This window comes from Oncorhynchus masou, chromosome 5 (assembly GCF_036934945.1).
Source record: "Oncorhynchus masou masou isolate Uvic2021 chromosome 5, UVic_Omas_1.1, whole genome shotgun sequence".
Lineage (NCBI taxonomy): Eukaryota > Metazoa > Chordata > Actinopteri > Salmoniformes > Salmonidae > Oncorhynchus > Oncorhynchus masou.
This window is the reverse complement of record NC_088216.1, coordinates 1317302-1345224: the sequence shown is the minus strand read 5'-3', so window position 1 is coordinate 1345224 and position 27923 is coordinate 1317302. Positions and strand designations below refer to the sequence as shown.

Genomic DNA, 27923 nt, shown 5'->3' with positions numbered 1-27923 from the left:
TCTGTGATCCCCTACGTATTTATCTAGACAGGGAAGATAACCTTTTAATGTGGCTCTGTGATCCCCTACGTATTTATCTAGACAGGGAAGATAACAGTTTAATGTGGCTCTATACTCCCCTACTATTTATCTAGACAGGGAAGATAAAATTAATGTGGCTCTATACTCCCCTACGAGACAAAGGAACAGTTTAATGTGGCTCTATACTCCACTATTTTAGATTGGAGATCAAATGTTTCATATGAGACAAAGGAACAGAACGTCACCTTTTAGTTGAGGGTATATTCATACATATCAGTTTTACCATTTAGAAATAAAATATCTAGTCCCTACATTTGAATGCCTCATAAGTATTTGGACAAATTCACTTATATGTGTATTAAAGAATTTGATCCCATATTCCTAGAACACAATGACTACATCAAGCTTGTGACTCTACAAACTTGTTGGATACATTTGCAGTTTGTTTTGGTTGTGTTTCAGATGATGTTGTACCCAATAGAAATGAATGGTGAGATGGTGATGTATAATGTTTACATTATATCAGGGATCCTATTGGAAGACTGAGTGCAGTGAGGCGATCACATTGATAAGTTTTGTTTTGGTTGTGTTTCAGATGATGTTGTACCCAATAGAAATTAACAGTAAGTAATGTATCGTATCATACGAGTCACACAAGAATAGAAAATGTTTCTGAACACTTGTATATTAATGTGGATGCTAACATGATTAGGGATAATCATCAAAGAATCATGAATAATAATGAGTGAGAAAGGTAGAGACATAAATACCATACGCCTTATTGGTACTTAAACGTTTTATATCTCCACTGTCCTAATAAACAGATAGGGAGAGTAGCTGAGGGTTTGAACAAATGGAACATCTCTAATTCATAGACAGAGCTGTGGATGCAAGGACCCACCATGAGATCAAAATGATGGTTTTAAAACCGTTTTGAGTCAAATACAGTGTTTGTTTACATTGTCATTGTTTACAAGCTTATATTTGGGGTTCTGGTGAGGTGCAATGTCCCTTTGGCTTTAAAACCACACATTAGTTCAACAACTACAGAGTTTCTGGACATGTTTTTAAGACAGTACTCACTGGTGTTAATCTGATCTTCAGTCTCCTCTTCCTCTCCTTCATCTCCCAAAACATCCTCCTCTTCTTCTTTCAAGGTGACAGGCTCCTCTTCCTCCCTTTTCATTCTGAAATCTTCTACTTCCCCTTCTTCCACTGTGACAGCCTCTATCCCCTCTTCATCTTTCACTCTAAAATGTTCTGTCTCTTCTTTTACTGTAACATCCTTCTCTTCTTTCAATGTGATACTGATGGCCTCTATTCCTCCTCTTTCATTCTGAAAGCTTCTTCCTCTTCTTCCACTGTGACAGCCTCTATCCCCTCCTCTTCTTCCACTGTGACAGCCTCTATTCCCTCTTCTTCCACTGTGACAGCCTCTATCCCCTTCTTCTTCCACTGTGACAGCCTTTCCCCTCCTCTTCTTCCACTGTGACAGCCTCTACCCCCCTTCCTCTTTCACTCGAAAATGCTCTTTCTCTTCTTCCACTGTGACAGCCTCTATCCCCTCTTCCTCTTTCACTCTAAAATGCTCTTTCTCTTCTTTCACTGTAACATCGTCCTCTTCTTTCAATGTGACACTGATAGCCTCCTCCACCTTTTCATTCTGAAAGCTTCTTCCTCTCCTTTTACTGTAACATCCTTCTCTTCTTTCAGGACAATGTTCAGCCCCAGAGCTTCTTTCTCCGCCCAGCAGACCGCCTCTTCTTTAACAGGAGGGTAGTCGTTCAGTGAGTTCATTGTCGGGCTAGCTAGCATTAACGATAAGCTTAGTGCTAGACTCAGTATAATCAACACATTTGTACATTTAACAAGCAAATTACTTTAAGTTAAATAGTAGATAATAAAGAGGATTGTGTTAAAAACACCGAGATCAATATTCACAAAAATGGTCTAAAGAGCTTTAATGTTTTCGGTTGTATGTTGGCTACAAGGCTAAAGAGGTGGTTGAATGAATCAGTATCCGTGATGGTGAAACAGCTTCCGGTGTCGTGTTGGTCCACTAGATATGACGTCAACATCTGAAGGTCGTGCATCGCCGTCATCTGACTGGAATGGGTAACGCAGTTTAGAAAAATATTCACTACATTGTTTATTCATTTAAAGATGAGCAAATATGTTTTGTCTGACTTCTTTACAGCCAATACTTTCGTCTATGCAGACCTATAGCTACATGTGAATATTACATTAGGAATATATACTGTTAGAGTAGTTTAATGCAGACCTGTAGCTACATATGAATACACGAGAGATACATGAGGTGAGAATAGTTTCCTGTAGATCAGTTGGTAGAGCTTGGCGCACACAACGCCAGGGTTGTTGGTTTGATACCCGCGCGGGACCAGTACGAAAATGTATGCATATGCTAATGTAAGGCGACCTGCGTCTGCTTAATGAGTAACATGTTAAACAATTAAGACCTAATTCAGGACTTAACTCCAGTCTTGACCGTATAATGTCAGTTGCATGCTAACAATGTGGCTGACTAGCTGCTGTTGTTGAAGAAGCGTCCTGTTTACTAGATTACACGTCACGCTATAATATATATTTTACTCAACTGCGTTTTACTCCAGTCAGCAAAAAGCATTGTGGGACTTTAAGCCGATGCTGCTGGTGTGACGTATAATGTAGTGGACGGAACGCTTCTTTCAACAGCAGCAACAGTGAGTAGACACTTCGGTAGCTTGCTAGGACAAAATAGACGAACCAATAAAGCTCTTTAGACGCTTTAGTGTATATTATACACAGTTTTTTAAACACACTTCTGTCGTCTAGTTAGTTATCCACTTTAATGTCATATTTGCGGTGTTGTTGTTTAGTCAGCTAGTGGGCTTGTTAAGTTAGCGTTAGCATAGCTAGCTAACATCTCCGACCATGAGTTCACTAAACTACTCCCCTCTTGATAAAGAAGAGGAGGTCTGTTGGACGGAGAAAGAAACTCTCGTAAAAGAGGAAGAAAGAAGAAGCTGTTACAGTAAAAATAGAAGTAGAGGGTGAAGCTGTTATAGTGAAAGAAGAGGAAGACGCGTTATAGTGAAAGAAGAGGAAGATGTTACAGAGTAAAGAAGAGGAGGATGTTACAGTAAAAGAAAGAGGAGGATGAGATGACTGTTACATCGAAAAAGGGGGAGGAGGAAACTGGATATCTGGGCCCCGTTTCCCAAAGTTATCTTAAGGCGTCTTGGCATGGTTCTACAGATGAAGTTCGCCGTGAAATGCTTTTGGGAAACCGGGGCCTGATAAACACTAGTAAGTGTCGTAAAAACAGAGGCATAAACTCTGCAGTTGAACTGATGTGTGGTTTTAAAAGGGAAATCTACAGTTGCCTTTAAATTATTTATTTATAGCCATTGATTTTTGAAGATTATAAACTGTGTGGTTCCCGCCCTGAATGCTGATTGGCTGACAGCCATGGTATATCAGACCGTATACCACGAGTATGACAACTTTTTACTGTTCTCATTACGTTGGTAACCAGTTTATATAGATAAGGCACGTCAAGGGTTTGTGGTGTAAACCAACACTGTGTAGCCTCAGAACGTGGTTAAAACTAGAATGTTGATATCGTGGATGGAATTTTAGAGTAGTTACATTTCTCCAGCCGCATCCATCACCATCTTATTACCTAAACAGTGGTGGAATGTGTAATTACATCATCACATCATTGTTACATCATAAACGTTTATGAAGTGGCGGAATGGCGCTTTATTGTTTGAGCTGCAGATTGGTTGGTTGATTTGATTGTGGCTTTTTTTTTTGGCAGAGTGACATCTTTGTTGTTGAACTTCTACAGGAAAAACTGTCCCAAGGTCTGGACAGTTGCTGCATCGCAGAGATAAAAATGTAGCATACTTTTGTTTGATAATATCCAGTGTTTTGTTTTATATCCAGTGTTTTGCATTAATTCCAGACTCTTTGAACTTGCAACAAAACAATTTATGAAATCTAATCGGCAAAACGTTGTTTAACCCGGTCAAGTTTGGTTCCTGTGCAATCCCCAGACACTCTAGAAGACAACCAAACTTGTTTCATCATTCTACATTACATATTGGCTACGCAACACGTCAATTATACCACGAAGATCAACCACCATTACTCACCAATGAGACAAGCGGTGTTCACTTGATTGACAGTGCGGTTATTAGTTCTGAATATTTTTTGTATTTTTTTTTATGCCGTTGTCATAGGCAACTGTTGTTTTTGTTTTGATTATTACTTGAAACAGTCGCTAAGGTAATATCTTGTATATTTGGTTGTGATATTTGCAAAATACTTTATTCTTGATGCTGATTAACACCAGTAAGTACTTTCTGAAAACATAAACTCAGTTGTTGAACTGATGTGTGGTTGTTAAAGGGGAACTCTGCAGTTGTTGAACTGATGTGTGGTTGTTAAAGGGGAACTCTGCAGTTGTTGTTGATGTGAAACTCTGCAGTTGTTGAACTGATGTGTGGTTGTTAAAGGGGAACTCTGCAGTTGTTGAACTGATGTGTGGTTGTTAAAGGGGAACTCTGCAGTTGTTGAACTGATGTGTGGTTGTTAAAAGAACTCTGCAGTTGTTGAACTGATGTGGTTGTTAAAAGGGAACTCTGCAGTTGTTGAACTGATGTGTGGTTGTTAAAAGGGAACTCTGCAGTTGTTGAACTGATGTGTGGTTGTTAAAAGGGAACTCTGCAGTTGTTGAACTGATGTGTGGTTGTTAAAAGGGAACTCTGCAGTTGTTGAACTGATGTGTGGTTGTTAAAGGGGAACTCTGCAGTTGTTGAACTGATGTGTGGTTGTTAAAAGGGAAATCTGCAATTATTTTTAAAATTATTTTTATTAGCTTGAATGCTAACACTCATTGATAGGCTGGTTGCAAAATAGCATTTTTACTGGTTGAAGTATTTAAAAAAAGTATAAATCTAATTTTATTTGTCACATACACATGGTTAGCAGATGTTAATACGAGTGTAGCGAAATGCTTGCGCTTCTAGTTCCGACAAAGCGGTTGATTTGTGACAATGACACAAACATTATATTTTGCAGGACATTATAACGAGCCTCACGATTATAATCAAAGTTAAATGCTCTCATAAGCAACCTGGAAATGGAGGCTAATTTTGCAGCCTACGATCTTGATGTGTAGTAATATTCAGAATACATTGTGAAAAACTAAAACCTTCGCTCACCATAACTAGTGGTTTCCTCATTACCAGATATACTACATCCATAACCAGTGGTTTCCTCATTACCAGATATACTACATCCATAACTAGTGGTTTCCTCATTACCAGATATACTACATCCATAACTAGTGGTTTCCTCATTACCAGATATACTACATCCATAACTAGTGGTTTCCTCATTACCAGATATACTACATCCATAACCAGTGGTTTCCTCATTACCAGATATACTACATCCATAACTAGTGGTTTCCTCATTACCAGATATACTACATCCATAACTAGCGGTTTCCTCATTACCAGATATACTACATCCATAACTAGTGGTTTCCTCATTACTAGATATACTACATCCATAACTAGTGGTTTCCTCATTACCAGATATACTACATCCATAACTAGTGGTTTCCTCATTACCAGATATACTACATCCATAACTAGTGGTTTCCTCATTACTAGATATACTACATCCATAACTACTGGTTTCCTCATTACCAGATATACTACATCCATAACTAGTGGTTTCCTCATTAGCATGGAGGAATTTCTGCAACCAAATTGCCCTCTTGTGGCAATGTTTGCAAACACAGAAAGGGGTGTTTATTGGAAACCGAATCTCATCTGGCACAATGCACTGCGCCCGGCCCGCCACAGGAGTCGCTAGTGCGCGATGAAACAAGGATATCCCTACCGGTCAAACCCTCCCTAGCCCGGACGACGCTAGGCCAATTTTGCGTCGTCCCATGGACCTCCCGGTCACGGCCAGCTGTGACAGAGCCTGGGCTCGAACCCAGAGACCACTGCGCCACCCAGGAGGCCTAAAAAATTTTGATCACTTGACTGTCTTAAGACAATAGTCAATTTAGTTTGTAAAAGCATTTAAACATTCATTACAGACCTCAATTGTTGTACAACATCCTGGGCATCACCTTTTAGCTGAATGATACAGTGGATTTATGCTGTTGTGGGTCTTTAACCATCTGTCTGACTTTGTTGTTCACACAGGAGAAGGATGTGACTATTGTGGATCTTCTGGGGAGCCTCAACAACATCATGATGCTGACGAGGCAGAGGAGAGTCTCTCTACATCAGAACACCTCAAGAAACACCAGCGGAAACCCACAAGGAAGAATTATCACCACTGCTCTGACTGTGGGAAGAGTTATTTAAGATCAGATTCACTAAAAATACACCAGAGAACACAAACAGGAGAGAAGCCTTACAGCTGTTATCAGTGTGGGAAAAGTTTTACTTCATCTAGCCACCTGACCATACACCAGAGAACACACACAGGAGAGAAGCCTTATACGTGTGATCAATGTGGGAAGAGTTTTGTTACATCTAGCTGTCTGACCATACACCAGAGAACACACACAGGAGAGAGACCTTACCACTGCTCTGACTGTGGAAAGAGTTTTGTTATCTCAGGAAATTTAACATCACACCAGAGAACACACACGGGAGAGAAGCCTTATAGCTGTAATCAATGTGGGAAGAATTTTTCTCACTCAGGCAACCTGATAGCACACCTGAGAATACACACTGGAGAGAAACCTCACTGCTGCTCTGACTGTGGGAAGAAATTCATCTTTTTAGCAGATCTTAAAATACATCAGAGAATCCATACAGGAGAAAAACCTTACCACTGCTCTGACTGTGGAAAGAGTTTTGTTTCATCAAGACATTTAAAATCACACCAGAGAACACACACAGGAGAGAAGCCTTATAGCTGTGATCAATGTGGGAAGAGTTTTGGAACATCTAGCAGCCTGAAAACACACCAGAGGGGACACACAGGAGAGAAACCTTATAGCTGTGATCAATGTGGGAAGAGTTTTGTTACATCTAGCAGTCTCACTATGCACCAGCGGACACACACAGGAGAGAAACCTCATACCTGTAGTCAATGTCACATGAGATACTCTGCTAAAAGATCTCTGATTAAACATCAGAAAATACATACATGAAGAAGTTGTTTCATGATATCAATGAAATAATGTTACAATATAGAATGTTTTAACATTGTAGTAGGAGTATTTTAACGACGTTCTGTTGGTTTAAGTGTCATGTGGATATGAGCCTCATCAGGGCAAAATCCAGGCTCTTTGAAATTTTATTGAAAGGGTATTTAACCAAAAAAGTGTTGCGTTACCCTTACCTCGTTGTGAATTAAAATGCATCACTTCAAAATGTAGCTAGCTGTTTTCTACAAATTGTCCTCCAACCAGTGATGTACACATTATTCTCAGATTCCGTGTCGTGTTTGAGCTGTTAGTTTAATTTTGGAGACATATAATTGAAACGCATCCCTCCAAAATGCAGCTGACTGTCTTCTGCAGGTTGTCCTCTCACCAGTGAGGCAAAAGATATCTCCCATTTTCAGGTGTTTTGTTTAGTTGTGTTCGTTTCAACAGCACGTACAACCTGATTTCCCCTAATCGATATCAGTGATTTATTACTACTTGTCAAAACAACAGTGTTTTTGGTGCTTGTGCAGTTTATAAGGTGCTTGTTTAAAAAAGATACAAGTAATATGTGTGGCAGATGTTTGTGTACATAGCACATTTTATGTTTAGGTTCTCAATATATCTCAAACTGTTTCTGCATATTTGGTGATTGATATGGACACGTTAAAACTGTTTTGACATTGGGGCTATCCCATCTAGCAAAATGACTTTGAAAACAAGACTATCCCATCTAGCAACATGACTTTGAAAACAAGACTATCCCATCTACCAACATGACTTTGAAAACAAGACTATCCCATCTAGCAACATGACTTTGAAATCAAGACTATCCCATCTAGCAACATGACTTTGAAAACTAGACTATGCCGAAGTCCAATCTACCTCTGGTTTTGGGATAGTATAATAAATTGGTCTATAATACATTTTATAAACAAATCTACATCACTCCAGTATTTCTAAAACTACATTCAAGTGCTAATTGTCTTTGTTCCACTACTGAAGAAGCAAGAACTCAAATCACCTCATATTTCAAACAGCCTGACAAAATATACATGTTTTATTATTCCATGCCTCACCATTAAGTGAAGTATTGCGAAGCGAAGGAGTGTACATTCTGTTTTGATATTTCAGCATATTTTCAATTCATGTAACATTTTGTAATCATTAATATTTATGCTACCAACTGAAAAAATGTTGGTACAATTATGTTATTTTCCATTGGATATTACATCCAGTCCTTACTATTTTAATCAACGTCACTTCCTTAGAATGCTCATTAGTCTTTCAGTTTTTTTTTCTTAATGTTTGTTGTGGTGTAAATATTTCATTCGTTTTCCAGTGCGAAGCGCACTGCATTGCATCCGTGTCTGAAATGTGCTTCATAAATAATGCTCGGTTTGATTTGAACATATCGTACAACCAATGAACCCAATGACCGACCAATCAACAGACTCAAAAACCAATGAATAAACATGTACAAAGGCAACAAAAAATATCTTGGTCCATGAATAGTATCTTAGTATGAATAACAGTATAAATGCAGTCACTGGTAAAATAGGACACAAGCCTATTGGGAATTATTGATCAATTATTGATCCAAAAAAGACACACACCTGTTCTGGGTTAATTCCATAGCTGTTTGCATGGCTTGGTAGTGTATTAGCCGGGTATGAGACATGATAATTAATACAATTGAAGTAAAGTATAAAATAAACAGTATTATCCTAAATTGAGAGATGAATTAAAAATCACATCAACATCACAATCTTTCAGAATGTACCTGTTTTCCGTATAGAATGACATATACATGACGTATACAGATTATATTACAACTCTTTGTGTTTTGTCTTAGTGGTTGTTTCTTTAGTAAATAGGAAACTCAACAGTGTGTTAGTCTGAGAAACATTATTGAGCTGGTTGGTTTATTGTTGTTGAAAGCTTGAAATGTACACATTGAGAAGTGATATTGCAGCAACAGTTTTAAAGGGGGTAATTGTATCAAATATATAGCCTTGCATGTTTGAATTAGAGCTCCTTTAAAGTGTTTTCATCACAGCCTGGTAAACACTTTCTTGTAAGTTGTCTACGTTGACATTTGGCATAAGTTCAACACTCAGGAGTCAATGTCCTATCTTTTGTCTTTTTCATAGCCTGAGAGAGAGAATATATTCCACACTTAAATAATAGGTCATCGTTCACGCACACACAGCCCTCTCTTCATAGTTGTTTATATAGTATATTGTCATAGCTTCTAATTATCGTTTCTAATCACAGATTGAATATAAATATAGGTGGCCTTGGTTTCTAATCATACTTTCTCATCAATAAGCGGGTCAAGTAGACCCTAAGAGGGCAGAAGCTATTGTTTACAAACGGTATGAATAAAAAACATTGTTTCATTGTATAAATATTCTTAATTTTTAAAAATATACATGTAAATGCCTAGAATTAATACCTATCATTCTTAAATAATATATATCTATATACACACACCACCTTGAATATTCAGCTCCCCTTCAAAACAGTTCCATGAGGAAGGAAGGATTCCTCGATTATCGTTTAATCTGTTCTGGGACTGCTGCCTGGTGACTGCTGCCTGCTGACTGGTGCCTGCTGCCTGGTGTCTGCTGCCTGGTGTCTGCTGACTGCTGCCTGGTGCCTGCTGCCTGCTGCCTGCTCCCTGCTGCCTGGTGTCTGCTGACTGCTGCCTGGTGTCTGCTGCCTGGTGTCTGCTGCCTGCTGCCTGGTGCCTGCTGCCTGGTGCCTGCTGCCTGGTGCCTGGTGTCTGCTGCCTGGTGCCTGGTGACTGCTGCCTGGTGTCTGCTGCCTGGTGCCTGCTGCCTGGTGCCTGCTGCCTGGTGCCTGCTGCCTGGTGCCTGGTGTCTGCTGCCTGGTGTCTGCTGCCTGGTGTCTGCTGCCTGGTGTCTGCTGCCTGGTGTCTGCTGCCTGCTGCCTGGTGTCTGCTGCCTGCTGTCTGCTGACTGGTGTCTGCTGCCTGGTGCCTGCTGCCTGGTGTCAGCTGCCTGGTGTCTGCTGCCTGCTGTCTGCTGCCTGGTGTCTACTGCCTGGTGACTGCTGCCTGGTGTCTGCTGCCTGGTGTCTGCTGCCTGCTGCCTGGTGTCTGCTGCCTGGTGTCTGCTGCCTGGTGTCTGGTGTCTGCTGCCTGCTGCCTGGTGTCTGCTCCCTGCTGCCTGGTGTCTGCTGCCTGGTGTCTGCTGCCTGCTGCCTGGTGTCTGGTGTCTGCTGCCTGGTGTCTGCTCCCTGCTGCCTGGTGTCTGCTGCCTGGTGTCTACTGCCTGGTGACTGCTGCCTGCTGACTGCTGCCTGGTGTTTAGGGTAAGGCCGTCAGTACAAAAACGTAGAATAGCATCTGTTTCATCTGCTCTTCCGGAGTCGTTCAGAGTGCACACTTTTCGTTTTTTAACTATCTCAATATTCTTGCGGTTATTTGGACTTACGCCGAAAATTGTGTGATGGTGAAGGGCTACGTAACGGACAGGGCGAAGGTTTGCTTCTGAGAATCCCCGTCTAACAGTCGCTTCCCCAATCACTTATGTCCAGTAGCCTTCAGAAATATCCATTAGGAGGGATTCACAGACTATCTTTGTTATCTGTCCTGGCCACTATATATTCGGGGCTGTTGGCCTGTGCTAAAGCTGTGCTAACATAATGTTAAAGTATATGCTCCACTAGACTCGCTCCGCGTTCGTGTCCCTAGCTAGAGAATGTACGGAATGAGTTTACAGGGCAGTGTTGACATTTTTTCGGGAAATATCATGTATCCAACACCCTGTATATTTGGTTTAGAGAACAAAGGCAGTGAATTCAAACAACAGGAGGGGATGTCGAGACATTTTGTCTACAACCGGGGGGGGGGGGTGCTGATTAGAAATATCAATGTTTAACCCCGGGGGTCGGCAGATATCTGGACATGCTGTATGCATGATAGTGCAAACCTTGGTTTCAAACGATCTTCTACAGAGATAAAGTGCTCTGAGTGCGTATGCCTGGGCAATGTTATAATTCAACATTTTTACCCCCCACACACACAAACATTGGTAATCAGTGTATCAGGCTCCTGTGGCGCAATCGGTTAGCGCGTGGTACTTATACAGCAGTATGCAGCGAAGCAATGCCGAGGTTGTGAGTTCGAGCCTCACCAGGAGCATCTGCTTTTCTTGAACCCTCTGCCTGTCTATTTATTGTCCAGAAATGGGCCATTTTTCAATCCATTTCGGAGGACATTTCATAAGTATGTCATTGAGATAACAGGTCAGAGTGCAGACACAGCTAAATTACTTTTATTTAATTCCAACATTTTTAGTACAAACTTTTTTAAGACATGTTAGAATTAATGACCAAATGTGACTAATATTTAAACATGCATCACGAGTGTTTTATGTAAAAACATTGGAGGCCTACAGTTGTACATCATTACAAACTTTAATAACCAGTAATGTTTATAACATAACATTGTAGGAAAGACTATAAAATAATACATGTTTTTTTTAAAAAGACATTACATTTCTCGGGGACAGACCCTGGCGTGAGAGAAAAGACAGCTTCCCTTTTCGTTAAATGGTGAGACACATTTTTAAAACCATTGATTTAATTCAAAATATTTATTACATTTTAACACACGTTATAATTCAACATTTTTTTTACTATTTCTTACAGATAAAGGGTCCGGTTAGCCCTGACCATTATCCGTTTCCAATTCACCATCACAAAGACGCTTGCCTGCTCCATCAAAGCTCTGTAAGTTTTCCCTCCATGGGTAGATCATCCATCTGGCATGTAAATCCTTAAGCCCACAGCATTGATTAATAAGATGGGCAGAAACTGTTTAGCCATAAGTAAAGGTCTTTCATAAAGTGGCTGTCGTGATTGACCGTGACACATATTTAACACGTATTGCTTGTTACAGAATACTACTGTTGTACATTGAATAGCAGAGGGAACTCAACAGTGTGTAAGGCTGAGAAACATTATTTAGATGGCTGTTTTATTGTTGTTGAAAACTTGAAATGGACACAATGCCAAGGGACCTTGTTTCTAACACACACACACACACACACACACACACACACACACACACACACACACACACACACACACACACACACACACACACACACACACACACACACACACACACACACACATATATACATATATACACACACACATATATACACACCCACACACACACACAATCACCCTCCCAGATATTCCTGCTTCATAGATAGCAACCATAAGAACAATAAAACTGGGGGTGTGGGGCCATATTCTTTCAAAAGTTCAAACACAGAACCAGCTAGCTAACATAGCATCCCTGTTTGAGCAGGGTGTTTGAGTAGACTAAACTAGATAGCTGCATTTGCTAGCTAAGTAAGTGAAACTGAAAGTGGAAAATAAATGACGAAATATCTCTCTCTCACTTCTCCTTCATTTTGGAATAAAATAATTTGTTCAAAACTGTTCAACTATTGTATTTTTCTCTCTTTTAGTCAACTACTCACAACATGTTATGCACTGCAGTGCTAGCTAGCTGTAGCTTATGCTTTCAGTACAAGATACATGATCTGATCCTTTCATTGGTTGGACATCATGCCACTTCATGCTGCAAGAGCTCTGATGGGTTGGAGGATGTCCTCCGGAAGTTGTCATATTAACTGTGTAAGTCTATGGAAGTCTTGAGAACCATAATCCTCCTAGGTTTTGTATTGAAGTCAATGTACCCAGAGGAGGATGCAAAATAGTATGTTTTAATCAATTAATTGGTTACATGATTATATTTAGTATAGTTTTATCTAAAAAGGATAACTTTTGAGATGTTTTACCATTTTTATTTTTAATAAAATAACTTGAGGACGATGGTTCTTCCCTTCCTCCTTTGAGGAGCCTCCACTGCACCCAAAGGACATCCAGCCAACTTGACACAATTGTGGGAAGAAACTGGAGTCAACATGGGCCAGCATCCCTGTGGAATGCTTTCGACACCTTGTAGAGTCCATGCCCCGACGAATAGAGGCTGTTCTGAGCGGAAAGGGGAGGGTCCAACTCCATATTAGGAAGTTGTTCCAAATGTTTGGTATAATCGGTGTATAACGAACTGAACAACCGAACTGACATCATATTCATTAAGTACCACCGCATATGTTCAATTGGTCGGATTACCAGAATATAGTTCATTTCCCCCCACCTTCTGATGTTCCCAGAATCTCTATGTTAACCAAGGGGTTTTCTCATGTCACATCAGTAGGGTAGAGAGAGGAAAAAGGGGGAAGAGGTATTTATGACTGTCATAAACCTACCCCCCAGGCCAACGTTATGACACCTACATATCAATTCATACACACAAACTATATAGGTCAAATAGGGGAGAGGCGTTGCTTGATCTGTTTTTGGAAACCAGGTTTGCTGTTTATTTGAGCAACATGAGATGGAAGGAAGTTTCATGCAATAAGGGCCCTATATAATACTGTACGCTTTCTTGAATTTGTTCTGGAAACTTGGGGACTGTGAAAAGACCCCTGGTGGCATGTCTGGTGGGATAAGTGTGTGTGTCAGAGATGTGTGTAATTTACTTGTAAGAACTTTGATGATATCTGTACATTATAGAAACACCTGTGATGACAAATGTACAATGATTCATGTTTTGCTTTAGCTTGAGATAAAGAATCAGTGGTAGACACCTTGCAAGTGCATGAAAAGGTCAACTGTACAAAGTCAGATGTCTGTGTGTTGAAACTATATTTTAGGTAACAGATGGATAAAGGGAACTAAGAGTTCCTGTTGATACTATGTTCCAGTCTTACTTCCAGTCTTACATGATAGCAATAAGGGGAAGAGTGATTGGGGAAACTAACTGCCAATAACGCAATAAACTAAACTCCGCCTAGCAGAAACATCGTTGTATTAGCAACTATTAATTATGAGATTATATGGTATTAAAGTTAAGGGACATCAGCCTGGGCGGGGTGATCCTCAGTAGGGGATAAAAAGGGAAAACACCATCTTTTGAACTGAGTGTCTTGCTTGCAAATTGCTGTAAGTGTAAACTCCGGGTTGCAATACTTATTAAACAAACTAACCTCTGATCAAATAAGTTTTCCTGTGGTCTCTTCTGTGCACATAGGGCAGAATTCCCTTACAGACTATGCAAACAATTTAGGATTTTCAACACATTCATGTTTCTTATTAAAAAGAAGTGATGCAGTCAGTCTCTCCTCAACTCTTAGCCAAGAGAGACTGGCAGTATAGTATTTATATCAGCCCTCTGGTTACAATAAAGAGCAAAACATGGCGCTCTGTTCTGGGCCAGCTGCAGCTTAACTAGGTGTTTCCTTGCAGCACTGGACCACAGATTAGACAAAACTAGAGCCTGCAGAACTTGCTTATTGGAGTGTGGTGTCAAAAAAGCAGAGCATCTCTTTATTATGGCTAGACCTCTCCCCAGCTTTACAACCATTGAATCTATATGTTTTGACCATGACCGTTTACCATCTAAGGTAACGCAAAGTAATTTAGTCTCCTCAACTTGTTCAACAGCCACACAATTCATTACCAGATTCAGCTGAGGTCTAGAACTTAAGGAATGATTTGTACCAAATGCAATGCTCTTAGTTTTAGAGATGTTCAGGACCAGTTTATTACTGGCCACGCATTGCAAAACAGACTGCAAGTCTTTGTTAAAGGTTTCAGTGGCTTCATTTGCTGTGGTTGCTGGTGCTTATATGGTTTGTTTAATGCCAGTGGCAGGTCATTGGTAAAAATAGAAAAGAGTAGAGGGCCTAGAGAGCTTCCCTGCGGTACATCACACTTTATATGTTTGACATTAGAGAAGCTTCCATTAAAAGCCATAGCACAAACATTCTTAAACAACAGGTTATGGTCAATAATATCAAAGGCTGCACTGAAATCTAACAATAGAGCTCCCACAATCTTCTTGTTTTCAATTTCTCTCAACCAATCATCAATCATCATGTTAGTGCAGTACATGTTGAGTGCCCTTCTCTATAATCATGCTGAAAGTCTGTTGTTAATTTGTTTACAGAGAAATAGCATTGTATTTGCAATTTTTTCCAACAGGTTGCTAAGAGCTGGCAGCAAGCTTATTGGTCTGCTGTTAGAACCAGTAAAGGCCGCTTTACCACTCTTGGGTAGCGGATTAATTTGGCTTCCCTCCAGGCCTGAGAACAAAGACTTTCCTCGAGGCTCATATTAAAAATACGACAGATAGGAGTGGCTATAGAGTCAGCTACCGTCCTCAGTAGCTTTCCATCTGTTGTCAATCCCAAGAGGTTTGTCATTATTGATCGATAACAATTTTCCCACCTCTCCCACAATAAATTTACAATATTCAAACTTGCAACTGCTTTTCTTTCATTTATTTTTTTTTTTATGCATGAATATAATTGCTCACTGTTTCCTTCCCATCATTCTTTATATCATTGATCTTGGCTTCATAATAAAGTTTCTTCTTCTTTTTGTTGAGTTTGGTCACATCATTTCTCAGCCAATCAGATGTGCAGCCAGACGTACTAGCCACTCCTTTTCCCCCATCTCTTTCAAACATACATTTTTTAAATTCCTCATCAATCCATGGAGCCTTAACAGTTCCAACAGTCAGTTTCTTAACAGGTACAGGTAATAATTGGAAGAAGCAATTTCATATGGTAAAAACAGGTAAACACATTATCAGTCAACAATATAAGACAACGGGAGCACTGTGTATGTTCTCTGATGAATGTTAAGTCAATGTGATGTGAAATATCACTATACACGCTAAGAGAATTTATCTCTCCTGTGTAGATTCTCTAATGACGTTTAAGTGTAATATGTTACGAGTAATATGAGCAATATGTTTTCCCACAGTCTGAGCTTTTCTCCTCTGTGTGCAGTCTCATGTGTTCTTTCATGCTTCCTAAATGGGCAAAAGATTTGCACCCTGTGAGGAGTGGTTAGGCTTCTCCCCTGTGTGTATTCTCTCATGTTTCTTCAGATCACCTGACCTGCCGAAACACTTTCCACACTGTGAGCAGTGGTAAGGCTTCTCCCCCGTGTGAATTTTCTGGTGAGCTTTTAGGTGTCCTTTCAGTTTAAAACTATTTCCACACTGTGAGCAGTGGTAAGGCTTCTCCCCTGTGTGTGTTCTCTCATGTTGTTTCAGATCCCATAATAAGTTACAACCCTTTCCACATTGGGAACAGTGGTAAAGCTTCTCCCCTGTGTGTAATCTCTCATGTTTTTTCAGATCCCCTGACCAGTTGAAACACTTTCCACACTGGGAGCAGTGGTAAGGCTTCTCCCCCGTGTGTATTCTCTCGTGTTGTGTCATGGCCCCTAACTGGTTAAAACACTTGCCACACTGGGAGCACTGGTAAGGCTTCTCCCCTGTGTGTATTATCTCGTGAACTTTCAGGTTCCTTAACCGGCTAAAACTCTTTCCACACTGGGAGCAGCGGTAAGGCTTCTCCCCTGTGTGTATTCTCTCGTGAGCTTTCATGTGTCCTTTCTGGTTAAAACTCTTTCCACACTGCGAGCAGTGGTAAGGCCTCTCCCCTGTGTGTGTTCTCTCATGTTGTTTCAGCTCCCATAAGAGGTTACAACCCTTTCCACATTGGGAACAGTGGTAAGGCTTCTGCCCTGTGTGTAATCTCTCATGTCGTTTCAGAGACCCTAACAGGTTAAAACTCTTTCCACACTGGAAGCAGTGGTAAGGCTTCTCCCCTGTGTGTATTCTCTCGTGTTTGTTCAGGGTTCCTTTATGGCTAAAACTTTTTCCACACTGGGAGCAGTGGAAAGGCTTCTCCCCTGTGTGTATTCTCTCATGTTGTTTCAGCTCCCACAAGAGGTTAAAACTCTTTCCACAGTGGGAGCACTGGTGTCGTCTTGTTGGTTTGGACGTCCCTGGCTCTGGTTCTTCTGAGTCTGGTCTTTCACCTGCCAAAGAGAAAAAGTGTTTTTTAAAATAGAGACCTGAATGAAACCTCCACATGATAAAACGGTCTTGCTACGAGGGTAAATCCTAATCAGATCCCTCAATAACCTAAGGCCAGTTAACAATCTTGGTGTGATTTTAAAACAAATATTGTAGAGTTTCCTGGTAATTACTGATAATGTTTACACTACTTATTTATTAATTCTGTTTTTGTCAGAACACAAAAAACTAGACAGTTCTAGAACACTCAAGACACAGACGTCACACGATTCCAATCGAGCAGGTGGTTCTAAATATAGAACATTCATAGCTGTATGATACAGAATGCGACCTATAGTCGTGGACAAAAATTTTGAGAATGAAAGAAATATTAATTTCCACAAAGTCTGCTGCTTTTGTGTCTTTAGATAATTTTGTCAGATGTTACTATGTAATGAAGTATAATTACAAGCATTTCATAAGGCTTTTATTCAAAGGCTTTTATTGACAATGACATGAAGTTGATGCAAAGATTCAATATTTGCAGTGTTGACCCTTCTTTTTCAAGACCTCTACAGTCCACCCTGGCATGCTGTCAATTAACTTCTGGGCCACATCCTGACTAATGGCAGCCCATTCTTGCATAATCAATGCTTGGAGTCAGAATTTGTGGGTTTTTGTTTGTCCACCTGCCTCTTGAGGATTGACCACAAGTTCTCAATGGGATTAAAGTCTGGGGAGATTCCTGGCCATGGACCCAAAACATTGATGTTTTGTTCCCTGAGCCACCAAGTTATCACTTTTGCCTTATGGCAAGGTGCTCCATCATGCTGGAAAAGGCATTGTTCGTCACCGAACTGTTCCTGGATGGTTGGGAGAAGTTGCTCTCGGAGGATGTGTTGGTACCATTCTTTATTCATGGCTGTGTTCTTAGGCAACATTGTGAGTGAGCCCACACCCTTGGCTGAGAAGCAACCCCACACATGAATGGTCTCAGGATGCTTTACTGTTGGCATGAAACAGGACTGATGGTAGCGCTCACCTTGTCTTCTCCAGACAAGCTTTTATCAGGACGCCCCAAACAATCAGAGAAAGGGGATTATCAGAGAAAATGATGTTACCCCAGTCCCCAGCAGTCCAATCTTTGTACTTTTTGCAGAATATCAGTCTCCCTGATATTTTTCCTGGAGAGAGGTGGCTTATTATTTGCTGCCCTTCTTGACACCAGGCCATCCTACAAAAGTCTTCGCCTCACTGTGCATGTAGATGCACTCACACCTGCCTGCTGCCATTCCTGAGCAAGCTCTGTACTGATGGTGCCCCGATCCCGCAGCTGAATCAACTTTAGGAGGCGGTCCTGGCGCTTGCTGGACTTTCTTGGGCGTCATGAAGCTTTCTTCATAACAATTGAACCGCTCTCCTTGAAGTCCTTGATGATCCGATAAATGGTTGATTTAGGTGCAGTCTTACTGGCAGCAGTATCCTTGCCTGTGAAGCCCTTTTTGTGCAAAGAAACAATGATGGCACGTGTTTCCTTGCAGGTAATCATGGGTGACAGAGGAAGAACAATGATTCCAAGCCACACCCTCCTTTTGAAGCTTCCAGTTTGTTTTGGGGGGGGGGAATCAGTTCATTTGCAAAGAGGGACTTGGCAATTAATTACAATTCATCTGAACACTCTTCATAACATTCTGGAGTATATGCAAATTGCCATCATACAAACTGAGGCAGCAGACTTTGTGAAAATTAATATTTGTGTCTCAACTTTTGCCCAGGACTGAACACACTTCCTTAAATATAAAATAAGTAAAGAAGTAATTTTAAGTGGAAGTCCAAAACGTGTTTTTTTTTTCCCGCGAAGATACAAAGCACATCAGTCTCCCCATTGTTGAAAGGGTTCGACACATTGCTGTTTAAATGGACCAATTTCTTATTTAGACATTCATAAATTTTCAACATTTTGATTATCGCTGATGTCATATTTTGGGTAAAAAAAACAAGGTGAAATATTTGGAAAGATGTTCCTAAAACTGATAGTTTCTACAATAAACAAAAATATAAACGCAACATGTAAAGTGTTGGATGTTTCATGAGCTGAAAAAAAAAGATTGCAGAATTTATTGAACATTTATTCTTTGCCAAGATAATCCATCCACCAATCAAGAAGCTGATTGAACAGCTTGATTATTACACAGGTGTACCTTGTGCTGGGGATAATAAAAGGCCACTCTAAAATGTGCAGTTTTGTCACACAACACAATGCCGCAGATTGTCTCAAGTTTTGAGGGAGCGTGCAATTGGCATGCTGACTGCAGGAATATCCACTGGAGCTGTTACCAGATAATTGAACGTTAAATTCTCTTCCAGAAGCCTCCTCCAATGTCGTTTTAGAGAATTTGGCAGTACATCCAACTGCCTCACAACCACAGACCATCCTAGGATATATAGGGTAGGATAAATGTATATTAATACATGTAATATAGGATAAATGGTATATTCTAGAATTCATCCGTGATGTCATAATGACATATAAAGACGCCCAGGACCTCCACGTCATCTGAGACCAGCCACCAGAGTTGTATTTCTCTTTGTAATGAAGCCCTTTTGTGGGGAAAACTCATTCTGATTGGCTGGGCCACGCAATGGGTGGGCTTCCTGCCCAGTCATGCAAAGTCCATAGATTAGGGCCTAATTTAATTATTTACAATGACTGACTTATATGAGCTGTAAATCGTTGAAATTGTTGTTTATATTTTGGTTCAGTATACACAGACCCACACACACACTGCATTTGTTAAGTATTCCAGACCCCTTGACCTTTTCCAAATCAAAAACAAAAGTAACAGTCAGAATCTGCTGTGGCCACCAGCTGCATTAAGTACTGCAGTGCATCTCCTCCTCATGGACTGCACCGGATTTGACAGTACTTGCTGTGAGATGTTACGCCACTCTTCCACCAAGGCACCTGCAAGTTCCCAGGCATTTCTGGGGGGGGGGGGAATGGCCCTAGCCCTCACCCTCCAATCCAACAGGTCCCAGACGTGCTCAATTGGATTGAGATCCGGGCTCTTTGCTAGCCATGGCTGAACTTTGACATTCCGGTCTTGCAGGAAATCACACACAGAGCGAGCAGAATGGCTGGTGTCATTGTCATGCTGGAGGGTCATGTCAGGATGAGCCTGCAGGAAGGCCACCACATGAGGGAGGAGGATGTCTTCCCTGTAACGCACAGAGTTGAGATTGCCTGCAATGACAACAAGCTCAGTCTGATGATGCTGTGACACACCGCACCAGACCATGACGAACCCTCCAGCTCGATCCCGCTCCAGAGTACAGGCCTCCGTGTAATGCTCATTCCTTCGACGATAAACGCGAAATCTGACCATCGCCCCTGGAGACAAAACCGCAACTTGTCAGTCCTGTCTGGTCGGGGTAGATCCAAGAGGTTCGACCATTTCACAGGTGCATGTTCATTAATTGTTTATGGTTCATTGAATAAGCATGGGAAAAAGTTTTTAAACTCTTTGCAATGAAGAAGATCTGTGACGTTATATGGATTTTTTTACGAATAATCTTTGAAGGGTCCTGAAAAAGATCCGTACATTTTTTTTTTTGCTGAGTTTATGTTTTATGTTGAAGTTTATGTTATTTTGTATATGTTTTATGTTGAAGTTCATGTTATTTTGTAGATGTTTTATGTTGAAAAGTGTTTTATTCTCAGACATAAATAAACAACTCCAGGTGAAAGACAAAGGCCATAGCTGTAATAAAATAACAAATTAACTGGCAAAGCAGCAGAGCGAGGCCCGCATCCAGCAACGTCACGAGTCACGTTTTGCAGCTGTTTCAGTACAGCACTACAGGGAGAGAGAGGGAGAGCAGCTGTTTCAGTACAGCACTACAGGGAGGGAGAGCAGCTGTTTCAGTACAGCACTACAGGGAGAGAGGGGGGTGGCAGCTGTTTCAGTACAGCACTACAGGGAGAGAGGGGGAGAGCAGCTGATTCAGTACAGCACTACAGGGAGAGAGAGGGAGAGCAGCTGTTTCAGTACAGCACTACAGGGAGAGAGGGAGAGCAGCTGTTTCAGTTCAGCACTACAGGGAGAGGGGGAGAGCAGCTGTTTCAGTACAGCACTACAGGGAGAGAGGGAGAGCAGCTGTTTCAGTACAGCACTACAGGGAGAGAGGGGGAGAGCAGCTGTTTCAGTACAGCACTACAGGGAGAGAGGGGAGAGCAGCTGTTTCAGTACAGCACTACAGGGAGAGAGAGGGGGAGAGCAGCTGTTTCAGTACAGCACTACAGGGAGAGAGGAGAGAGCTGTTTCAGCTGTTTCAGTACAGCACTACAGGGAGAGAGAGAGAGCAGCTGTTTCAGTACAGCACTACAGCACTGTTTCAGTACAGGGGAGAGAGGGGGAGAGCAGCTATTTCAGTACAGCACTGCAGGGAGAGAGAGGGAGAGCAGCTGTTTCAGTACAGCACTACAGGGAGAGAGAGGGAGAGCAGCTGTTTCAGTACAGCACTACAGGGAGAGAGAGGGAGAGCAGCTGTTTCAGTACAGCACTACAGGGAGAGAGGGGGAGAGCAGCTGTTTCAGTACAGCACTACAGGGAGAGAGAGGGGGAGAGCAGCTGTTTCAGTACAGCACTACAGGGAGAGAGGGGGAGAGCAGCTGTTTCAGTACAGCACTACAGGGAGAGAGGGGGAGAGCAGCTGTTTCAGTACAGCACTACAGGGAGAGAGAGGGGGAGAGGGAAAAAAATCCACGGGACTAGTTTCAATGTATGGAATCAATTAGGAGTTTCCTTAGGAGGCCTCCTTTAAGACTCCATAATGTTTCATCATTAGATGCTACAGCCCTCCTTTAAGACTCCATAATGTTTCATCATTAGATGCTACAGTCCTCCTTTAAGACTCCATAATGTTTCATCATTAGATGCTTTAAGACTCCATAATGTTTCATCATTAGATGGCACAGGCCTCCTTTAAGACTCCATAATGTTTCATCATTAGATGCACAGGCCTCCTTTAAGACTCCATAATGTTTCATCATTAGATGCTACAAGACTCCATAATGCCATTAGATGCTCCTTTAAGACTCCATAATGTTTCATCATTAGATGCTACAGTCCTCCTTTAAGACTCCATAATGTTTCATCATTAGATGCTACAAGGCTCCTTTAAGACTCCATAATGTTTCATCATTAGATGGCACAGTCCTCCTTTAAGACTCCATAATGTTTCATCATTAGATGGTACAGGCCTTCTTTAAGACTCCATAATGTTTCATCATTAGATGCTACAGCCCTCCTTTAAGACTCCATAATGTTTCATCATTAGATGCTACAGTCCTCCTTTAAGACTCCATAATGTTTCATCATTAGCTGTTACAGTCCTCCTTTAAGACTCCATAATGTTTCATCATTAGATGCTACAGTCCTCCTTTAAGACTCCATAATGTTTCATCATTAGATGCTACAGTCCTCCTTTAAGACTCCATAATGTTTCATCATTAGATGCTACAGTCCTCCTTTAAGACTCCATAATGTTTCATCATTAGATGCTACAGTCCTCCTTTAAGACTCCATAATGTTTAGAATGTGTCTGGAAGCGCTACTCTATTTATTCTACTCTCATCTTTTCGGTTTTAATAATATTTATAAAAATGTTATAATAGGTAATAACTAACTTTAACAACTAGGGTTAATACCTGCCTGGCGCACCAACAAAATATTTATATTTACCCCCTCTAACAATACCGCTACAGAATTAGCGTAGTAGGCCATGTAACTTAAGGTAATAAGAAATATTTAGGACTAACTTGTTCCTTGCCACCCATTCTGAAACTAACTGCAGCTCTATGTTAAGTGTTGCAGTCATTTCAGTCGATGTAGTAGCTGACGTGTACAGTGTTGAGTCATCCGCATACATAGACACACTGGCTTTCCTTAAATGTCACTGGCATGTTGTTGGTAAAGATTGAAAAAAGAAGGTGCCAAACAGCTGCCCTGGGGAATTCCTGATTCTACCTTGATTTTGTTGTACAGGCTTCCATTAAAGAACACTGTGTTCTGTTAGACAGGTAGCTCTGGGGCGGCAGGTAGCCTAGCGGTTAGAGCGGTAGGCTAGTAACCGAGAGATTGCTGGATCGAATCTCTGAGCTGACAAGGTAAACTCTGTCGTTCTGCCCCTGAACAAGGCAGTCCGAGGCCGTCATTGAAAAAATAATTTGTTCTTAACTGACTTGCCTAGTTAAATAAAGGTTACATTTAAAAAAAAAAATACTCTTTATCCACAATACAGCAGGGGGTGTAAAAGCCATACGTTTTTTTCAGCAGCAGACTACGATCGATAATGTCAAAAGCCACACTGAGTCAAACAAAACAGCCCCAACAATATGTTTATCATCAATTTCTCTCAGCCAATCATTCATTTGTAAGTGCTATGCTTATTGAATGTCCTTCCCTATAAGCTGAAAGTATCAATTTGTTTACTGTAAAATAGCATCGTATCTTGACAAAATATTTTTTTCCAAAATTGTAAGGGTTGGTAACAGGCGGATTGGTCGGCTATTTAAGCCAGTAAAGGGAGCTTTACTATTCTTGGGAAGTGGAATGACTTTAGCTTCCCTCCAGGTCTGAGGGAACACACTTTCTAGTAGGCTTAAATTGAAGATAATGCGAATAGAACTGGCAATATCGGCCGCTATTATCCTCAATCATTTTCCATCCACGTTGGTCAGACACCATGACAACATGTCATTGTTGATTTTTTTGCCCAAAATTTCAATGAAGGTGTTCCAAAGCTTTTTACAATCATTCTTCATGTATTTTATCTTTGTTTCGTGGTGTACTTTCTTCTTTTTATTCAGTTTAGTCAAATGATGTCTCAATTTGCAGTGGGTTTGCCAATCTCAGCCATCTCTTTTGCCTCCCTCTTAAATCATACCATTTTTAAATTCCTCATCAATCCACGTGGATTTAACAGTTTTTACAGTCATTTTCTCAATGGGTGCTGCTTATTAGTAACTGGGATAAGCAGTTTCAAATGTGTCAAGGGCAGCGTCTGGTTGCTCATCATTACACACCACGGACCAACAAATATTATTTACATCAACAACATAGGAATCACTACAAAAAAATGTATGACCTCCTATACACAATATTAGGCCCAGCCTTTGGAACTGTGGTTTTCCTAGACATGGCTACTATATTGTGATCACTACATCTGATGGATCTGGATACTGCTTTAAAACCCATTTCTGCAGCATTAGTAAAGATATGATCAAACCATGTTGATGATTTCATTCCTCCCCTGTTTGTCACTACCCTGGTAGGTTAATTGATAACCTGAACCAGGTTGCAGGCACTGGTTACAGTTCAAAGCTTTCTCTTGAGTAGGCAGCCTGATCACAGTTTTCCTCCAGTATTAGATAATTAATGACCAAAGTCTTGAGTTTAGTTTGCCTCTTCTACAGTCTTGTAAAGATAGGGGGGCTGACTGGGACAACCAATGTAACATCCATCATGTTTTATGGAAACGTTTTTGTAAAACAAGCACCTTATATCAGGTCTTCTTGAAACTTTCCCTCTAAAGTGAACTTTCATCAAGGTTTTATATGGTCAATTGGTTTCTCTTTTCATTGGCAGAATTATTTTTTAGTGTTATGATATTCATAACATCCATATACACCAGTCTCTCTTCCTGTCAGCTAACAGAACTCTGCTGGTTGTCATGGTAACAGATACCAGTCCACCTTCCTGTCAACTAACAGAACTCTGCTGGTTGTCATGGTAACAGATACCAGTCCACCTTCCTGTCAGCTAACAGAACTCTGCTGGTTGTCATGGTAACAGATACCAGTCCACCTTCCTGTCAACTAACAGAACTCTGCTGGTTGTCCTGGTAACAGATACCAGTCCAACTTCCTGTCAACTAACAGAACTCTGCTGGTTGTCCTGGTAACAGATACCAGTCCAACTTCCTGTCAACTAACATAACTCTGCTGGTTGTCCTGGTAACAGATACCAGTCCAACTTCCTGTCAACTAACATAACTCTGCTGGTTGTCCTGGTAACAGATACCAGTGGGCAGATCTATTGTATTTGTTCAAACTAAATTACAGCACTTACTTTGATGAGTCAAATCTGATCCTTTCTTCTCTTCTCCTCCTCTCACAGTTCCACTCAGCCCCGTTGTTTTCCTGCAGTCCACCAGCAGCACAGACAACCTCTTCATACCCAGCAGTAAGGTGCTACCGGGAGAGGCACGCCACGGGGACTCCGGGAGGAAGGAAGGGCTAGCGTTGTCCTGGTAACCATAAAGAGGGGACACAGACACATATCATTATGGATGCTGATGTCACTGTTGTCATATAAAGTGCCTTACAGAAATCCAGCCCCTGATAGAGCAAGCTGATGATGAGCAACGTCACCGCACGAAGAGGCAAAAAAAGACTTACCCCCATCGCGACGTCCACCCCCCCAGGCTAACTTTCTAGCCCCTGCTATCTGCTTGCTTGCTAACCCGGTCTGCTAACTGCTAAACTTCCGGGCCCTGGTCTGCTAACTGCTAACTTGCCTGGTCTGCTAACTGCTTGCCCTTGCTAACTGCTTGCTAAGCATCCTGGAATGACATTGACCTCATCTCATCAGTAGATAATGCCTGGCTATTCTTTGAAAGTGCCATCCTCACCATCTTAAATAAGCATTCCCCTCTCAAAAAATGTTGAACTAGGAATAGATAAAGTCCTTGGTTCACACCAGACCTGTCTGCCCTTGACCAGCACAAAAACATCCTGTGGCGTTCTGCATTAGCATCGAATGCCCCCCATCAATGCTCAACAAACTGGATGCAGTCTATCACAGTGCCATCCATTTTGTCACCAAAGCCCCATACACTACCCACCATTGCGACCTGTATACTCTCGCTGGCTGGCCCTCGCTTCATACTCGTCGCCAAATCCACTGGCTACAGGTTATCTACAAGTCTCTGCTGGGTAAAGCCCCGTCTTATCACAGCTCACTGGTCACCATAGCAGCACCCACCCATAGCACGGGCTCCAGCAGGTATATCTCACTGGTCACCCCCAAAGCCAATCCCTCCTTTGGTTGTCTTTCCTTCCAGTTCTCTGCTGCCAATGACTGGAACGAATTGAAAAAATTTCTGAAGCTGGAGACTCACATCTCCCTCACTAGCTTTAAGCACCAGCTGTCAGAGCAGTTTACAGATCACTGCACCTGTACTTAGCCTATCTGTAAACAGCCCATCTATCCACCTAACTCATCCCCATACTGGTATTTATTTATTTTGCTCCTTTGCAACCCAGTATCTCTACCTGCACGTTCATCTTCTGCCGATCTACCATTTCAGTGTTTAATTGCTATATTGTAATTATATTCGCCACCATGGCCTATTTAATGCCTTAACTTACCTCATTTGCACTCACTGTATATAGACTTTTTGTTTTCTTTTGTTCTACTGTATTATTGACTATGTTTTGTTTATTCCATGTGTAACACTGTTGTTGTATGTGTCACATTGCTATGCTTTATCTTGGCCAGGTCGCAGTTGTAAATGAGAACTTGTTCTCAACTAGCCGACCTGGTTAAATAAAGGTGAAATAAAAATAAATACACTTTAAAAAGCTGTACCAAACGGCTAGCGTTGTCCTGGTAACCATAAAGAGGAGACACAGACACATATCATTATGGATGCTGATGTCACTGTTGACATAAAGTGCTTTACAGAAACCCAGCCCACGATAGAGCAAGCTGTATGCCAGACCAGACCAAGCTGTACCATCTGGTGTTCTGATCTGGAGAGACTCTTCTCTGCCTCTTCAGCTTCATGGGGTTGTTGAGGCTCCCCAGAGGATCCACCATAGTCATGTCTCTCTCCTGTGTGAATGAGAACATCAAACAGATGGTAAACTTATGACCATCTACTGCAATCCGAGTCTTACAAGAGGCATGAATATGTATAAAAAAGTGCCTATAATGGAAACTTTCATCGTGATTTCCTAAAATATTGTTTGTGTTGCAAATGTAAACTGGGTCTTTCCACAAAAAAGGGTGCCTTCTGCGTCCCTTTGACAATTTAAGTAGAAATTATGCCTCATTGTTGAATTCTGAAAAGCCTGTTAGATGAAGTGCACTTTAACGTGGACTACACGGATATTTCAATAAATCTAATAGAAAAGTCACAAAAATATATGTACCAATGACGGATAGCACCTCTAACAATGTATTGAGCACTGAACAACATATTAAATTGTAGAACTTCATTAGAATGCCCCTTTCAAACCCCACATTAGTTCAAGAAATGCATATTTTGTGCCCGTTTTTAGGTCAGTGCTCACTGGTCTTACTCGAATCTTCAGCCTCATCCTTTTTCACTCCCAAAACGTCTTCCTCCTCCACTTTAATTGAGATAGCCTCCTCTTCCTCTTTTACTCCAAAAGGTTCTTCCTCTTCTTTCAAAATTACGGCATCTTCCTCCTTTTGATTCTGAAAGCTTCTACCTCCTCCTCTTCCACAACCTCTTTCCCATCTTCCTCTTTCACTGTAATATCATCCTCTTCTTTCAATATGATAGACTCCTCTTCCTCCCTTTTCATCCTGAAAGCTTCTTCCTCTCCGTTCACCAGAGCTTCTTTCTCCGTCGAGTTTAGTGAGCTCATGTTCCGGGCGATTAGCCTAGTGCAATATCAATTTACCACATTAGTTAATTTAACAAGCAATCTACGTTTCAATGAACGAGTAGATATGTACACAGAATTGTATT

General features: G+C 41.2%; 2 protein-coding genes and 1 non-coding gene across 3 annotated transcripts; 2 read left to right on the top strand and 1 right to left on the bottom strand.

Moving 5' to 3' along the window:
• The first annotated feature begins 3181 nt into the window (after positions 1-3181).
• Positions 3182-7675, top strand: LOC135530746 (gastrula zinc finger protein XlCGF17.1-like). Its single transcript, XM_064958947.1, has 2 exons — positions 3182-3327; positions 6252-7675. The coding sequence occupies exons 1-2, from the start codon at positions 3183-3185 to the stop codon at positions 7211-7213; spliced, it is 1107 nt and encodes a 368-aa protein (XP_064815019.1). The 5' UTR covers position 3182; the 3' UTR covers positions 7214-7675.
• A 3612-nt stretch (positions 7676-11287) lies between these two features.
• trnai-uau (transfer RNA isoleucine (anticodon UAU)) lies at positions 11288-11381 on the top strand. The gene is made up of 2 exons: positions 11288-11325; positions 11346-11381. It is a non-coding gene; the product is annotated as a tRNA-Ile (tRNA).
• Positions 11382-15577: 4196 nt separating this feature from the next.
• Positions 15578-27636, bottom strand: LOC135530695 (zinc finger protein 135-like). The gene is made up of 4 exons (XM_064958930.1): positions 27499-27636; positions 26940-27037; positions 25271-25448; positions 15578-17161 (listed from the first exon to the last, which is right to left on the bottom strand). Exons 2-4 carry the CDS (start codon positions 26940-26942, stop codon positions 16143-16145), a joined length of 1200 nt encoding a protein of 399 aa, XP_064815002.1. The 5' UTR covers positions 26943-27037; positions 27499-27636; the 3' UTR covers positions 15578-16142.
• Positions 27637-27923: the final 287 nt, after the last annotated feature.